The following is a 17536-nucleotide window of genomic DNA, read 5'->3' as shown; positions in this document are numbered from 1 at the left end:
CCCCTCTGCTTTTCCTTCCAGGAGCAATACGACTTCTGCTACAGAGTGGTTCAGGATTTTGTTGACATTTTCTCAGACTACGCCAATTTTAAATAATACCTGTCAGATACTGCTCTGTGTACTTCTGTCAGATTAACTTATGCATTTTTTTCTGAATGTTGTTTTCTAAAGCAAGCTCTTTTTACATTTTGCACTTGATTACAGATCTAAAAAATAATTGTAACATACTGTATTATAATTGAAAACATCTGTGCTCCAGGAGAGTCTGCCTCTTCCTGGAATGCTTCATCTTTAACAATGTAAAATATAGAAATTAAAGTGGGTTATTAATGGGTTGGTAAAAAATAGTTTTATGTTGCCTGAGTGCAACATGGTGAGGGTGAATAAAGGAAATATTCTAAGACTGTATTCCAACTTTATCTATATAAATAATGTATATATAATGTAGTATGTATTGCTCACTACCTGAAATGCATCGTTAATGTGTTGTACATGCATTCTCTTTTATTTCTGCTTTTGTTTGTGACCACGATGCCTGTGGTTTACAGTTGTCTTGTATTTTATGCTGCCCTCTGAACATGTTTGTTTGCTACGAGGAGAATAAATTGTGTGTTTGATAAGTAAGTTAAAATGATTAATGCTTTTGCTAAAACGATGTTCTGTCCGACATGTGCGAATAATATTTACGATCGACCTTTAGCTCAAACAAAAACACGAAACTCGAGCTACATTTCATTCCTGGTAGAAGCCGCAAATTACTTCACTTCTGTCTGTGAATAACTTAACAGCTGCTGCCTGTTGCAATTTTATTCAACTTCACCAACTTTCTTGTGTTGCCTGTGGCAATATTACTTAGTGGATTGGTGCCTGACGCTGCAAAATGCAATTAGCCCACATTGGAACAGGCAGAAAATAATGTATTCCTGTACGACATGAATCCAAACCCATCATTCTTATAGATGTTTCAGAGCCAAACATTACATCCATACATTTTTATACACATTAACAAGCCGACTTTACACTTGCATGTTTGCATAAAGCAGTGCCATATTGATCAGACAGTCGCTTCTGATCATGAGAAACTTGTCACCGAGTGACACAATTTTAATAAAAGCCAGATGTTTATGTTTAATTTAATATAATAGACACGTTTTTGGAGGTGTATTGTTTTTGAATGGTGGTCTCCTGTAAGGGTCATCAATTCATTGTCTGGTCAAAATGTACCATCATTTTAGTTGCAAGTAAGTGTGTAAGAAATCAAGGAGACTGCAGAAATGTGTGTTTCAATGAAAGAGCTGATAAGAAATGCAGTTAAACTTTGTCTGGGACAGTTAAAAAGCATTCAACCAGCGCTCAGCCAAAATATGAAATATGCACGCACAGGCATTTTGACATATTTTGACTACTATAGTTAGTCTTTCTTTCATATTTAAACAAGGAAACCCCAGCATTGCTGTAAAATCAAAAGCATATATTTTTGCAAGGCTTCTGCTTACTTCTTTGTAGAACAGTGAGCTCTGAAGTCTTACGTTTGGGTAAAGAACTTTCTTACTGTGTTTGTACTTCCACTCAATCGTAAGATGAGTTTACTGTATACATGACACACTGTTCGTTTTGTTTATTTCCTGTACATAAATTCTTGTTGTCATTCACTGATGTTTACTGCATTGTTGAGTTCATTTTAATGTATTGCCATGCTGAAAAAACGAGACGTACTGGGCAGTGACAGTGAGGCCTTGCAGCTGATGTAACATAAATGCACAAGCATCTCGTTTCAATGATGTTTCTGCCTTTTGAATCTGTACGGATTTGAACAACTATTTGTTTGCTAAAAGCTGATTCCAATAAATTATAGATGGAGAGAAATGCCAGATTTCATCTTAATGTCGTCTTTTTTGTCTGCCCCCCTACACAGATGCGTTCGATACAAACACAATGATGTTTGTAATATATATTTCATGCTGTATGAACCCTTGTGGTGATGCCAGCATATCTGAGCACTTAGCCAGCTCCATTAGTCATATTTTGTGTTCCATTAGCCAGTAAATGTGTCACACCTGCAGAGAGGGGATTATAATCCTGACAGCAGTCCTCTGCAACACCTATAAAAATCCCCGTCTGGCTAATGCACCACATGCAAACAAGGCAAATACAGAGGTGAGTCAGTCCTCAATGAAGTTTGTGCAGTGTTCATTAAGTTAGAATATTGCCACTCTTATTAATTACTGTCGAAAATGCTGTTTGCTAATGTTGGGCAATGCTTTATAACCTCTGGTCTGCGAGCTGTTAGAGAGGAGGCTGTGACATTATTGTTTTTATTACAAATTTGGCTTCCTCTGCAGCTCTAATGGAGGCAAGCAGCAGAGTGATGGTGCAGGTGTTGTTGTTGGCGTTGGTGGTTCAGGTCACCCTGTCCCAGCACTGGTCCTATGGATGGCTACCAGGTGGAAAGAGAAGTGTGGGAGAGCTGGAGGCAACCATCAGGGTGAGTGATTTTATTTTTATGTGGGCGAGAGTACAGTTTCAGGAAATGTGGTGTCTTTATGAAATTTGAAGCTAAATTTAACAGAAAAACTTGGTCAGTGAAGCCTCACTTTCTTTTCATATAAAGCTGTAAATGTTCTGGTGGTTTCAGATTTTATACCAACCCCGGTTTCATCTTCTAAAATCTCTATTTTATTGTACTTAGATGATGGGTACAGGAGGAGTGGTGTCTCTTCCTGAAGAGCCGAATGCCCAGACCCAAGAGAGACTTAGACCATACAATGTAGTAAGTGCTTATTATACATAATTTATCACCAATGTCTACTTCAATTGTACAATATTAATGTACACTACACCACTGTGTGCCATTGTGTTCCAAAGCAGCAATGACAATATACAAACTGCTCAATGACTGTTTTTATTTTTCCCTTTTTGCATGAGTGAATATGTGAATGCTTAATTTTATCTTTTTGAACGTTGGCAGAATGTAACGCTAATTTGCTCAGACTTGTTTGGTGTCCTACTGTGTGTGTAAATATATATAAATAAAGACTGAAACATTTGTTAGATTAAATATTCAAGCAGCAGATCAAACCGTTAACTGAGATTTTTAATTCCAATCTGTTCAGATCAATAATGATTACAGTCATTTTGAGCGAAAGAGAGGGTTGCCTAATAACTGAGGAGAAACGCGGACTGTCTTTGCATCATCATCATCATCATCATCACCGGTGATGGACCGTCTGAGAGAAAACTTCAACACATCATCACATTTATCACACAGGTGTCAACAACATGTGTGTCTGTAACATTTAAACCCATTAAAAATTGTAATAAAGTTTTTGAAATCTGATTAAATGATGAAATCTTTAGTTCAGTGAGATTATCAGATTGTAATTTCACTCCGTAAATCTGGTCATCAGAAGTGAAATAATGCTTTTGAAATAAAAAATGTGATTTTAGCGCCTTCAAATAGATTAAATTGCCTTTGTAAAGCAGCCACGACCGACAAGCATGACAAACTTGTGACACAACAATCTTAGCATGACAACAGCTGGTGATTAAGCCAATTTATTAGAAATCAATGACTTAATTGAATTTGTTACAGTTTTGGTAATTCCATTTTCTGCCACACCAGTCATGTGCATATGTGCTGTGGAAAATTACACCAGCTGATTTTTGTGTTCCTACCTGAATGTTAATTAGCCCCCCTAAACTGAAAGACACTTTCTGCTTGTGATGTCCACAACAGCTTTCCGCTAATTAAGGGTAACCGCAGCCATCCAAAACAGAAAGAGTGTAAAACTTTTCTTTTTTTTTTTGTACCCCCCTCCTCTCCGTACAGGAAATTGGTGTTCATTATAAAAATTGGAATTTCATATCAGGAAAGGAAAAGAATCAGCAGGGGGCATATGTTTTAAAGAGAACTCATTTTCTGGCAAAGCCCCACAGACAGAGCACCATACTAATCGCCTGGTGCATAAGGGGCTAGGATTCATGAACTGTGCTGACACCGTGGAGGCCCTGCATTGTTAGAGCGTGGTTGTAATGCACGCCAATGAACCCAAACCCGCTGGCACAACTGGGAAAAGGTGAACATTATAAAAGCACATAGAATTAAAAAGAAATTAAACCACATTCCATTGCACTTCCAGAACAATGCTTGTTCATTTGTGATACTTCACATCGTTGGTTTAATATTCATGGTTGTAATTTGCATAACACAATCATTTCCTTTGATGAGGAAAGACCTAAGAATTTTTTTTTTTTTTTTTTTTTTGAGAAGTGTTATATTCTGCTTTACCTTCTTTGACAAAGTTACAGACGCAAATGTTGTCCAGGGCATTTTCTTCTGAAAGTCACTGTGAGACTTTCCATGAATTGATTTATCCTTATCTTTATGGAGTTTTCAATAATTTTGCAGCTTCCTCATAAAGGATAATTATGCTTTTATAACATTTCCCTAAAATATGGTTTTAATTCAATTTGGTATACTTGTGTGAGAATAATGAATGTTTACAGATAAAGCATAAAATCCCATAAATTCCCTTTAAATAATCCCAAAGCATTTGCTGTGAAAGCCAACTTTCTCCCTCCCAGTGTCCTCATCAAGGACCTGCCTAATTGCACGTATATCAGGACAACAAAACCTGCTGGTATCTATGTTTCCAAATTTGATTTAACCTCACTTTCTCCTTCCCAGACCCCCTGGTGGATATTCACTTTGTTTACCTCAAATTAAACTTCATATTGTTTACAGCCTCCTGGTCCCTGAACATTTTATAGCATTTTAGAATTATTTCTTTATTTATTTTTTGTAATGATTGTAGAGTTGGGATTCATTTGAATGTTTCCCTCATCTGCATGAAAATTATATAATTAACTTTTGATTAACCAGCTCAGTTGAGTTGGTTCCCCCATGCACACTGGTGAATAGTACCCACCGCATTTTAATGACTGTTTTCCAATTGAGTGGCGACCTTTTCATCAAAGAGCCACAACTGGGGCTAAACAACGGTAGAAAATAATCACGGTGAAGACAATAGCAGAGGCCGACAGGCTAGGATGTCATCCTTAAATATAACAACAAAGATGAAAGCAACCTTACTGCACGTAGTGGCTGTGGCGTGTAGCCAAGTGCTTATGCTGCTGGATGCCCCATTGTTAAAGCTGTGGAGGTCACGTCCATTGGCATATAGAGAGAGAAAGCACAGGAAGCCGAGAATGGCCCATTGTTACATGTCCTTGCTCAGAGGGAATTCCATTATGAAGGGCAATACATTTTTGATACTTTGATTTTTGTGCCATTCATTTGTTTGAAAAACAGAACATATTTGGATAATGGCTTCAGGAAAAAGGGGTCTCAGAGCACCTCCATCCAAGGCTACAGCGCTGCATTAACACACCTGCCAATCAAGCACGCCCGAGCAGATGTGCATCCTCGCGCAGCCCACCATCAAATAAGCATTCTATCATATGCATAATATAGTTTTCATTTCATCACGATTATGCTCCGTGCACCATGTGTGTGTTTCCGATGGGTCATAGGAAACTTTTATTGAAGCGGAGTGTATAATAAAGTCATTTTCCAGGTGCTTGTTGTGGCTCTTATTATGAACAGAATGATAATTTCCCCTAGAGGAATCTGGCCCTGCATATCAATTGAAGTTTAGTGTGGGTCTTACTATGTTCCCGCAGGCTATAGTAGAAGGCAAAGTCATCTTCAGAGAGAGTCTAAATGTCAGGGAGGTCTTCAAACACTTTTTCTCCCAGAGCCTTACTGAAAAGGCTCTTTGGAAGTGCTATGTCTTGGAATTGATATGGTGGAGGTGAGGTAAAGAGGGACGCAGAAGGCTTAATGTAAAGCAGTTGACATGAAATTTAATTGGACAAAATATGTAAAAAAAATAAAAATAAAATAAAAAAGAAGCTAAGGAAGGGGTCACTGAAGAAATGAAAATACGACTGCTCTTATTGAGGTCTGAGGTAGAGCATTTTCTCTCAGCGCTGCTCAGTTACTGTTTTGTCATATCCTCACGTCCCCACATGGTGACACTCTTGAGCTACCGTGTTTTGAATCCGCTCCCAGCTGCCGGGTCTCTCAGCAATTCCATCACTTAAGTTTGCAGAAACTGTTATTCCTCTAAATCTAACAAAGACTTCAATCAATCATCTCTAACTCTGCAAAAAAAAATTAATTTTCCTGCACACTGACTGATGGAGTTTTTGTTTATAACAAAAAAGTATTTTGTACAATTTTGCAGCAGCACCGTACATGGCCTCAAACCAAGCTCATTATAAAATGTAGGAATTCATATAAAAGCATTTCATCTGTGGAAAGTCATGAATTTCTCAAGTGTTCTTAGTTTTGCATTTGCAAGGCGTTAATTTATTTTATTCCCTTTTTTTTCTTATTGGTGACTGAAGTTAAAGTACAGCAAGCTATACGGTAGCATGTACAGTACAGTCGTGGATTGGCCTTCCTTCTCCTTCTTGGCTGGCAGGGAACCTTCCTGTTGTGATCCGACTTCTCTCCTTTGATCAAAGAACAGTGTTAAAGCACTGGGAGAAGGAGGAGGTATGAAATATGAATGAATACAGCTGTGTTTTGATGGATATGTCTCAAAGTATCCCAGTAAGAGACTGCTAAAGGCCAGGAAATCTGTTTGTGTTGTGGAAATAGGCTCTTCCTCGCTTGTTTCTTTACCAGCTTCATCTTGGGTAGCTTTTCACTTCATATTTTAGAGATCCTTTGTTAGGGAAGAGATCAACCCCTTATCCGTGCATTTGTAGGAAACTGTTCTAAGAGGCCCTAGTTCATAATATATATCATTAATGACACCATTTCCTTTGTTTGGTCTTGAAACCACCTTTTGAACAAAATGCGCGCCAGCCATGAGAGGAGGATATTTATTATTTTTCTAGGGTAGACCCAAAGTTCTCACAGATGGAGTGAGATCTTCTATGAGGTGATGGAGGCTTTGTCACTAGTTATGTCTGTGATTCCATTTCCTTTTCTAAAACCCCATCGGGGAGCTGTGACTCATTTTGAAGCTGGAAGTTGATACTGTGGTGTAAAACTAACGCTCCCATCTGAATTAAGAAACTATCAGAGCCCGCACAAATCTCAGATTTTTCGGAGTTAGATGAACTCATCTCTCGCATTACACTTCTTTAATAAACAACGATAATAAAAAAGATGTGCTCGTAAAAAAAAACACAATTATTAGGAGGGATTGTAAAATGAAAATTGGTGCCTATAGATGTCTTTTACACCACATCACAGCTCTGTTGTCTTATTAAGGATCATTTATAGACTCTCTGCAGTCATTTAGGAGTATATTAACTAAGATCCAGCCTTTGGACCTGTGGCAGGATGATGTCTCTGGACTACCGGAGGTTCAAAACTTTCTGCCCGGGCTTTATTAGCCTCACTAATAGCTGGGTTTCCCAAATGCCATGGTCCACCTCTGCTGGGAGTAAGGGCTCAGATCCTGTCAGAGAGGGGTCGCACTAACCAACTGTAATCTTTAGGGTACTCCACTCCCGCTGACCTACATCTAACACCGGTTCCATCCCCCCCGCTTACCCCCAACCGCTATCCTTTCCCTCCCCAATCTGGTCTACCCATCCCACTTCAGTTATGCCACCCTTGGCTCTCCCTCCCACGTCTTACCACCCTTGTGTGATAGTATCCCCCCACCCAGCCCGCCCCATGCCTGTTCCAGCCTCGTCCGGCTGGCCACAGCGAGGAGCATGCCTTATCCTGTGGTAACGGCAATTAGCAGTGTAAAGCAAGCTGTGGAGAAGACTGGATCCCTGTCCACGTTTCAACCCCAGATCACGAGTCTCCAGCACAACTTCAAGGCAAACCATGCAATTAGCTACAATAATGATAATGTGTTGTAGGGGAACAAAGAGAGGGTAAAACAGACTACTGGTGTGAGGGAGAGTGGGGTGCTAATAGTAGGGGGGTTATTTGAATGCTCTGGTGCAGATAGGAGACCAAATCAGACTGATTATCAAACGTATGATGAATTATATTTTTCCTCTAATTATCCATGCCTTTTATGTGTAAACCAACTGAGTGAATTTTGCATTCTAGACATCTACGGTCAGTGGTCTTTGGGCATCACACTGGGGTTACATCTTTTATTTCCGCTAAGCAACATACAAGGAGTTACTCATGTGGCTAAGCTGATGGGAAGAGGGGAGAAATGTACTGACAATTTTCTTAGTTGACTTAATTAGATACTTTCAGAAATATTTGGCAGCGGTACAGGAATGGAAAAAAGGGGAAGTATGTGGTTTGATGTTTGACTATCGCAGATGTGTTGACACAGAGTCAAAACATGCTGGAAACAAACCACAAAACCCAGACCACAAATAAGAGCATTTCAAGTCAAGGTTGTGAGTAGATACAGTCGAGAAGCAGACTCGCTGCCTTGGTTGGAACACAAAAGTGCAGCGCCTATTCTCTCCGCTGTGAGCAGAGACCATTCCTACAGTCTTACATCCAGAGGTTTATAGAGGATATTTTGCTGGGTGTTGTGCAAAACGAACCGTGTCCCCAGAGCAGCAGCAACTTCACCTTGGCGGAGTAATGCTGTGATATTCTGTTTATTCTTCACTCACTTCATTTTACTCAGAGGAAATCCTCTGGAGATGGCTTATCTTGGAGCTGGAACAGGTGCACTCTAATTTACTCCTATTGCTTGGGGAGCCCAGGGGCCCCTGTAGAGAAGAAAGTAGCGATGTAGCACACTCCACTGTAAAGCACAAACAGCCAGAGAAAGAGCATTTAATCGAAAGAGAAGAAAACTGTGAGCTTTGAGTGCAGCCGTATCATTTGGATGCAGAAAATCTTTCACTCCTTTTTTTTTTTTTTGTTTTCCGGAGGAAAAAGGACCCGTCATTTCATTTAACTTTCATTTGTTCAACACTGTTAACTTTGCTTGAAACTGTCATGCTACACTTGGCAAAGCAGCAGATGACGTGGGGGACCTGTTGTATTACCCCCTGCATAATAAAACGTTTCCTCACCAGTCACTCCTGGAATATCCGCAGCATTTACGGCGTAAAAAATGGCTTATAGTGCCTCTGATATGTGCCACTTAAGTTAAAGTGTACGTAAATGCGTATGCTATTGCCTATTTGTTTTGGTAATGCTGCACATTTTCAGCCAGGCAAAAGTTTGTTTCATCTTTCACCCTCATCCCTGCATTCACTGCGAAAAGAGCTAAGCTTTCAACTTTGAATTTACTCTCCAATTCCTTTTCTTTAGAGAACTATGGTTTTGAAGAGTGGAGCTGGTATGTTATTTGTTCGGTATATTATAAGTCTGAATTCAGTCAGTATTTTTGTTTTGTGTTGTTCGTCTCTTGGGAATTATGCAATCAAAGCAGATGCCTCAAGCAGTCTAGAAAGCGCCCCATGTGAATAAGAGAAAATCTTGTACACAGCATTTTTTGTATGTGTGTATGAGGAAGGGGGGCATGACAACAAAGCAAATATATGGCATTGTTCTCTGTATACTATACCCGTATGCTGCACCTTTTTTTTTTTTTAAAGAGAATATAACCATCGCACCTGTATTTTTTTTTTTTTTATGTCAGACCATTTGACTCTATTCAAATGGCAATTCCACACCACTGATGAAGAGCATAACTACAGCATGTGCACCACTTTGACTGATGCAACAGAGGTCCAACAGTCAATGCGCTGGATCTCTATTATGGAAAATAAGGTTTGAAGACTGTGGTGCTGGTAGAATTTCACAATGTATAAACAGACATTTCTCACTCAGGAAAAAAACATAACTGGAAAAAAAAAAACAAACAAACACCAGAGAGACAAAGGCTTTGGCAGAAAACGGAGTAAACACAAAGAAGAGCGAGCAATAGAAGGACAACAAGAGAAATATCATATACACTTTTAATGAGTGTGCCTGCCCCGAGCTTCTGTTTTTAATCACCTTTCCGTGTGACATAATTTGCTGCAAGATTGTATATGCTTGAGGGACTTTCAGTTCTTGTCAACTCAAGAGCATTTGAACCAATCAATACCTGTCTATCCTGTGGCACACTCATAGTTGGCCATTAGGAAAGAGCTGCTTAAAGTAAGCTCAGCCAATACCATTAGCCCTAGCCTAAGGGCAGTTCCATGCCTTAGTCAGGGTAGGCACCTGCCCCCGTCACCCCCACCTCACCCCCTTAACCCCCCTCCACCCCTCCCCCTACCATTAAGAACCTCCCCTGAGACATCATTTGGACACATCGGCCAAAGAGCACTTCTTTATTCCCTCTCTTTTCTTTCCCTGGCTCCACCAAAAATCAATACATCTCCCCTTTTTCTTATTTTCACAATTTTGCCTCAATATTATTCTCTCCTCTTCCAGAAACCAATGGACTATCCTCTTTTTTTTTGTCTTTTCATCTACAATTTCCTGTGACTTATGTCTCCACACCTCATGTTTTGGAGGGAAAGAATTGGAAAATAATTAAATTATCTTGTCACGGTGATATCAAGGAGAGGTCCCACGGTGCGCTGAAACATTTCAAAAACACTGCGGTCATTCTGCATTTAGTTGCTCCCAATTTAACCCCGTAGTTTTCTACGTTTTTCTCCATAGCACATTTTATATGGTGTGCAGAGTTGCTTTGCAAACTCAGCAAATGTTGTAGTTGTGCTTAAACCTACTCATTTGTTTTTGACACTCAATAAGGGAGACATCAGCGCTCAAATATCTTCACGGTAATGAGTGAACTTCCTCTGTGTCAGTGTTTTTCTGCTCCGACCATGTCATAATACCAAACCCTAGAGAACAGAGCAGCATACGCAGTAATGCTTCCTGACTGCTTCTAATTTTATTGCAAGGCAACGACTCCACACAGCACAAAGTTTCAGAACAAGTGATACAATACCACGTCCTTAGAAGTCAGTCAGTCAGTTATTGCCCTCCCAACCCTCTTTTTCCAATAGAAGCAGCAAAAGTGGGGTACTGCCCTAAATCTTGGCCAGTGCTGTTTACGATAATAACTCTGAAGAGTGATAGCTGGTTCCGCAGCACTGGCGATTTCTGTGGCCGCCTATATCGATCGGGGGTCCTAATGAGCAGCAGCGGAGCTGTGGCTAATGGTGTTGTGTCTGGTGTCCATAGTAAACGCCCACGTTGAGATTATCATTCCCAGGGGGGACTGAGAAAGGTTTTGCCAGCCCAAGCCCTCAGGGTGCGAGCGACACACTTCAGGGGTCAAGGTAAACTATCAAATGAACAGCCAGGCCTTGCCTTGCCTTGCTTTAAGGACTATACCATACTACTATACTACAGTAAAGATCCAATCTCCATACACACCCATGCAAAGACAGAACACCAGACAAATTTTGCTATTCTTCTTATTTCATATGCAAGAGGGTATTATAACGAGAGAAACTCAGCACCCTGTTGCAACCTCACTTTATCACTTCAGTTCTTTGTCTAATTTCTCTACAGTAGTTGTAAAAAGCTATTACCGGGGCATTGATAGAGACTTCACCAAACTGCCTAACTGTTATTAAGAGACCTCAAATGAGACCTGGCTTGACAGACTGATAATGGCTTATTTGACTTCAGAGATCGCCCTGGCACAAACACTCTAGCCCCTTCACATACCCATGGCAGCCATTGTCCTTTGCTATGCACGGCCATTCTGGCGGTCTTGAGTGACATCCAACAAGTTCAGCAGATTCAGAATGTAAGTGCACACCAGACAGTACATAGTGTCTTCAAAGAAGGAACTGAAGCAGTCTCATTGTAATGAAGGGAGTTGTTGCTCCCTTCATAAACCTGGCTAGGAAATGAAACCTGCTGTCAACTCACATGTGGGGAGGGGAACTCTTTAAGCTATGTGGACAATTAAGTTTCGATAAAACCGCAGCAAAAAATGCATCTTTATCACCACAACCGCCTCTCTTCTGTTTCAACAGACGATTCCTCCACGGATTATGCTTGATGGTATTCAGCTCAGGGTGTGCACGGAGCATTAGTAGGGCACAATAATGAAGTCAACCCAACGCACAGCACCTCTCAGAGTCATGCCCTGTTTGGAGTCACACTTCCATGTCCTGGCAAATGCTGAGCATGTAAAACAGAACTGTCAATTATTCAACATGAACGGGAGGATGTATGGAGTGACATGGGGGGTGGACAGGGGCCGACTAAGCCTCGGGCAGATAGGGGGTACCACTTTGATGTGAGTGTGTGGGCCTGCAGAGTTGAGCAAGGTGCACTGGGTAATCTGCTAGAACGCCCCCACCCCACCTCCAACCCCACCACTCCTTCGTTTTTCCTTCCCCTCCCTCCCAATGCTGAGCCTCTCTGCACCTTTTATGTCCTGCTTCGTTTTCCCCTCTGACACGCACTCCCTCTCTCTCGCTTCATCTCTGCTTCACACATACATAAACAAACCGGCGTACAGATGCACGCACACACACACACACACACACACACACACACACACACACGCATGCAGTACATGCACATGTGTACACACACAATGACATGAAAGCAAGCTCCCTTTGTCTGTTAACCAAACAAGAGCAGGCAGCACTTGTTACAGATAATAAAGTTGTGAATGGCTGATTTTGGAGAAATAGCGTTGTTGCAGTGTCACAGGAATGGCATTACTCATTTATACAATGAATACTAAAAGTTCCCCTCTCTTGAGTCTCCTCTCGTAGTCATACAATAGCAAGCTTAATTACATTAAGTTCTGAGAAGAGGGAAGTTAATGGATGACATTTTGCTACACCATGAGTGCTCCTTCCAATAACAATAGAAACCCAAATAAGACCTAATTAATATGCATAGCAGAGCCAATGAACTTAATTGTCAAGTTGCTTTTATCAACCTGTCAAAGGATTGACAATTAAAACAGCCTCTGTTAAAACTTTAATGAGAAGCAAGTAGGAGAGAGGGATGATGAGGGAACAAAAAGACGCAAGCTTCATCCGTCATGAAAGACGCTACAAGACAACTACCCATTATTTCCTATCAGGATAAAACTATGCAAATCATATTATGCATTTTTAAATAATAAGTCAATGAGTAATATTTAATTTATTACCTATACTCTTAGAATGAATATTTAACGCTGTTTTTAAGTTGATGAATTCATTAGATAATTTAGCGTTGAGCTGCAACAGCAGGTTTTTTTTTTCTTCTTCTTCCTCCAACTCAGAATGTCCTTCAGTTTCTGTCCTGAAATCCAGAACAAGTATGTGTCAGTTTTCAAGTTCAACAAGTAAACTTCCTAAAGTCTTCCCTCAAGGAGGCCAGAGCGCCTCATCATTTTCGCTGTAGCCCGAGCAGAGCCGAGGTCCATAGCTGGACCTGAGCTGAGGCGAAAGGCAGCATTTTGACTTGAGTTTTTATCCCAACATTGACACCAGCATGTCTATGTTCCAGAGGGGAGTTAAAACTGCTGACTCATTCCCAGTGCGCTGGTTGTTGTTCTCCCTTACAGATGTGACCGTTAATAGGCCTGCATCCATAATCATTAGTGTGTCTCAGTGCACAGGTACCCGATGGGCCCCGTGCGTCTGCCATTTGGTCTCGGTTCACTGTGCTTGCCTGCAGATGTGAGCGAGACACACACCTGCTCAGGGGCTCTCAAACAGACCGGCGCCATCCGTCACAGCTCACGCTACACTCGCTCTGTCGGAACAAGGCCTTGGTTCCGGTCCAATGGCCCTCAGACTGTAGGTCAGCGGCCGTCTCTCGTGATGAACCCACCCTACCATGAATCATATTCTCTCGTCCCTTTATACCCACTCCACTCCATCCAACCCCAACCCTCATTGCCCCTGTTCATGGTTCGCTCTTCCCTCACACAAGCACTCGAGCGCACTGAAGTAGCTCAGGTGAGCCAGGTAAAGACAGCACCTTAAAGAGAGACATAAACTAATGATCATGTTTTCCCACATCATACACTCCCTGTGCCCATAAGCCACAGTGCACTCAATAAAAAAAAGAGAAAATGAAAAAAAAACAAAAAAAACTTTCGTGTGGGTCTTTCACGGGCATCAGGCCACGCTTCACACTACATTTGTTGATGTGTGCATGCATGTGCACGTCTCATGCCAGCCCGCCTCCCATCAAGTCCTAATGAGGCCAGCTGGCTCTGTGCTCGGACCAAACCAAACTGGAGAGACGGCACAGTCCTGGCTCTCTCCGCCTTGTACACCCCACCTCCCCAAAGCCTCCCGCCCACCCTCCCTCTCCTCCAGATATCTTGGAGAACCATGGACGGCTGAGCACACACGGCAGATTTGGAAATGGCCAGTGTGTTTGTTAAAATCTACTATGTCTCCCAGATCCCTTGGCCAGGGCCTGAATTAGAAAGTCCACGGCTGCAGCCCCAGACCTGCCTCCTTGGTTGCTTACCACTACAGTGTTTTCTGCATCCACAACAGCAGTGGTGATGTCGAGGTCTGCTGTAGAACAGCGGAAAGGAGGAGATATACCCTGAGGCACAGTCAAGGGAATATTGTTCCTGACTATGGAAACAGAAACACAGCCAATGTTACATATACCTACAGTAACTACAATAAAAACTCAGGAAGATAAAACAGATCCTAGACAACATGTCATAATGTGTTTTTTCGAAAAAGAAAATCCAACAACACACATCAGTAGCCCTGTTTCAACTTTAGTGTCCGTTATCTCTGAGCTGCTGTCTTTTTAAATTTTTATTATCAGGGAGATCATTTCTTATTAGGCTACAGCAGTTAATTTCACTGCAGACTAATTAGAGGCATTTCACATTATTAACAAGCATTATTGTTGATAAGGGCCAAAGAGGTCTGCAGAGAGACTCGTATTGTCCAGGCTGTTACTTGGCATACAGTTATGTCCATGTGGGTGAGTAATTTCAGCTCCCTTGCAATGTCTCCTTGACAACTAACAATAATATACCTCTTCTAAGCAACACAAGAAATCATGCACAGCATTCATACATGCATACCAACATGTGAATGCATTAGCACACACACACACAGGTGGCTGCGCACACACATGCATAATGTGCCCACACATGTATAAGCATGTGTACATCAACATCAATTTGTGTACAAATGCACATAAACAGTACGCAAACATACTCCTTGTCCCCTCCACCCAATCAGCAGCCAGATCTTGTTCGCTGTAGTCTGGAGACAGCAGACTGCATGTGAGTTTTTTGCCCAGGAAGAGAGACTGGACCGGGGGGAACACCTTAACAGGTAGCCCTGGGGTGCTTACCAGAGTTCGGGCAGCCAGGGGGAGAGAGTGGCTCTGGGAAGCCGTACCACCACTATCCTCTCTGTCCACTGATTATGAAGCAGGTCCCAGACGGGTGCCTTTAGGAACCCCCCAGGCTACTCACAGCCTCCCTCTCCTCTGTTACAGGATCTGTCGCTGGGGGATTCGACTGAAGTGTGAAGAGGGGTGTATGTGGGAGACGTGCCGAGAATTCTAAATATGTACGTGCTGATTTCATTTGTTGTCTCTCTGTTAAGTTTTGTTCTGGTTACAGAATTTGATGAAATTTTTTTTTTCACGGCATTTATTGTCTGCGTGGGATTGATTTCAGATCATCTCGATTTGACTTGTGTATTCCCCAGATAATACACTCAGCATGTCTCGGTTGTTGAAATAGTCAAACTCCGAACCAAAGATGTCCTGTTTTGTATGTGCTACAAGAGCTGAGAGGGAAAGGTCTCAACACTTGGGCTCAACTATAACCCTGTCTTGAGTTATGATGACGTCCCAAGTTTGCAAAAGCCCTCTGGCTTCAACTATCTCTGACATGGTGTGCGTGTGCATGTGTGTGTTTGTGTGTGTGTAAAACTCCTTGCAAAGTCCAAAAAAGGAAAGAAAAAAATCATAACTAATGAGCCCATTTAGCGCCCAGCACCTGACTTTGGCCCGTGATCTCCGGGAGACATTAGAGGCAATTTGCCATCGACTTCAGGGCTCGTGTCCCAAACGTTATCAATGAGCTTGTCAGGTAGAGACCTAACCTCCCTTTGTTTCCTCCTCCACCCCCCTCTCTGCTCCGGTCCCCCAGCCTGCTCCCCGGGCCCCCGAAGAGGAACCAGCGGCATGATGTCACACACCTGTTTGGCTGGAGGCTGCGGCCCGGCGATGCTCGCAGCCGTGGGTGTCGCGTTGGCACCCCTCGCTCCCCCCTTGTCGCTGCCTGCTACGCCCCGTGGATGTGTCAAAATGGCAGATGATGGTTGGGGTGTGTGCAGCTGCTTGGGAAGAGGAGTGCCAAGGGCGCTCATTTCCTGCGGTGAGTTTTAATTTGCTCTACCCGCGTCTTCTGAAGAACCCGACCCCCCCAACACACACACACACACATGCACACACACACATTCGTCTACTCCTATAAACACAGATCTTACCTCACCATACTTGCAATAAACACACACACATACTGTATACAAATCTGCCACCACCCAAGGGGGCAAAAGCCCCACATGCCCAAATAGAGGTGAGTGCAGAGGGGGGGGGCGGACAGGATGGTGCCAGACTTTAGTTGTGGAAGCACACTTTTCTCCAAACTTGAATAAAACTCCAAACAAATGCTCAAATGATCTAACTGGTGCATGTACAAATCACTTCTCAGAGGCGTTCAGCTGGGTAAAAAGAGACAAGTCACAAAACCTGCTGATAGAATATGCGGCTAGCATTGCTTCGGTATGTGAGGGGTCTATGTCTCTTGACATCTGCTATGCAGTTGTCACTGGTAACTTAAATCCCCATTGATCAGACAGCTAGAGTGAATTTGTGTTGCTGTTTTTTTTCTAACTCCCACTTTGCGAACAAACCCATTTTCACACGGGGCACACGCATATACCTGACAGTTACACCCAAACAAGCCTTGCTGTTTACTCGAGAACAAACACATAGACGCCAACCAGCAAATCTATTCTCAATACACACATCACCCCAGACGTAAAGAGATTCAATTTTCGCCTACCGGGAGTGTTTCCATTTTTTTACGCAACAAAATTTTTTTCTTTCTCTCCTGTGTCAAGACAGCTGCCTTTGATGTTAGCATCTAATATACAGGGCTAAAAAACTATAGTTTGCTGTGAGCTGACAGATAAAACAGCGCAAGACGCCATTACCCTGCAAAGCGGAATAATGAGGAGACCTGAACACACAGAAGACAGGAGCCCAGTTGAATTACCGTGGTCTCTCATCCAAGGTGGGAGCTTTTTGACAGCTTTCCAGGCAGCACAACACATTACCATACTGACGCTGCTCTGTAGTGCCAAAGAAAAGCTTTGATGAAAACATAACTGGGAAACTGGGAAATCTTTATATGTGTGTGAGCGCGTTTGTGTGTGTGCATGCGTGTATGTGCCTCTGCGTGTGTCTGTGTGCGCACATGCATGTTGCGTGCAGGCACGCTCATGCACGCGCTTGTGTCTGCACCGAGTGTGTCTGTGCATGTCGGTGAGTGCCTGTGTGTGTGTAACAACAAAGACAGGACAACAATGGGAAACCAAGCAGTGTCAAGCT

General features: G+C 42.4%; 2 protein-coding genes across 4 annotated transcripts in view; both read left to right on the top strand.

Moving 5' to 3' along the window:
• The window catches only part of LOC126406958 (receptor-type tyrosine-protein phosphatase epsilon-like), a 34329-nt gene extending 32463 nt beyond the window's left edge, over positions 1-1866 (top strand). For all 3 annotated transcript variants that reach the window (XM_050071566.1, XM_050071569.1, XM_050071568.1), the window contains one exon: positions 22-1866. In XM_050071566.1, coding sequence (XP_049927523.1) covers positions 22-96 — 75 coding nt within the window. In that variant the 3' untranslated portion in view covers positions 97-1866. The remainder of the gene's footprint in view (positions 1-21) is intronic.
• A 234-nt stretch (positions 1867-2100) lies between these two features.
• gnrh3 (gonadotropin-releasing hormone 3) lies at positions 2101-3342 on the top strand. The gene is made up of 4 exons (XM_050071570.1): positions 2101-2157; positions 2343-2485; positions 2690-2770; positions 3114-3342. The coding sequence occupies exons 2-4, from the start codon at positions 2348-2350 to the stop codon at positions 3165-3167; spliced, it is 273 nt and encodes a 90-aa protein (XP_049927527.1). The 5' UTR covers positions 2101-2157; positions 2343-2347; the 3' UTR covers positions 3168-3342.
• The last annotated feature ends 14194 nt before the right edge of the window (positions 3343-17536 follow it).

Source organism: Epinephelus moara, chromosome 19, assembly GCF_006386435.1.
Source record: "Epinephelus moara isolate mb chromosome 19, YSFRI_EMoa_1.0, whole genome shotgun sequence".
Lineage (NCBI taxonomy): Eukaryota > Metazoa > Chordata > Actinopteri > Perciformes > Serranidae > Epinephelus > Epinephelus moara.
Note: the sequence above shows the minus strand (reverse complement) of the source record. Positions and strands in the feature narration are given on the sequence as shown.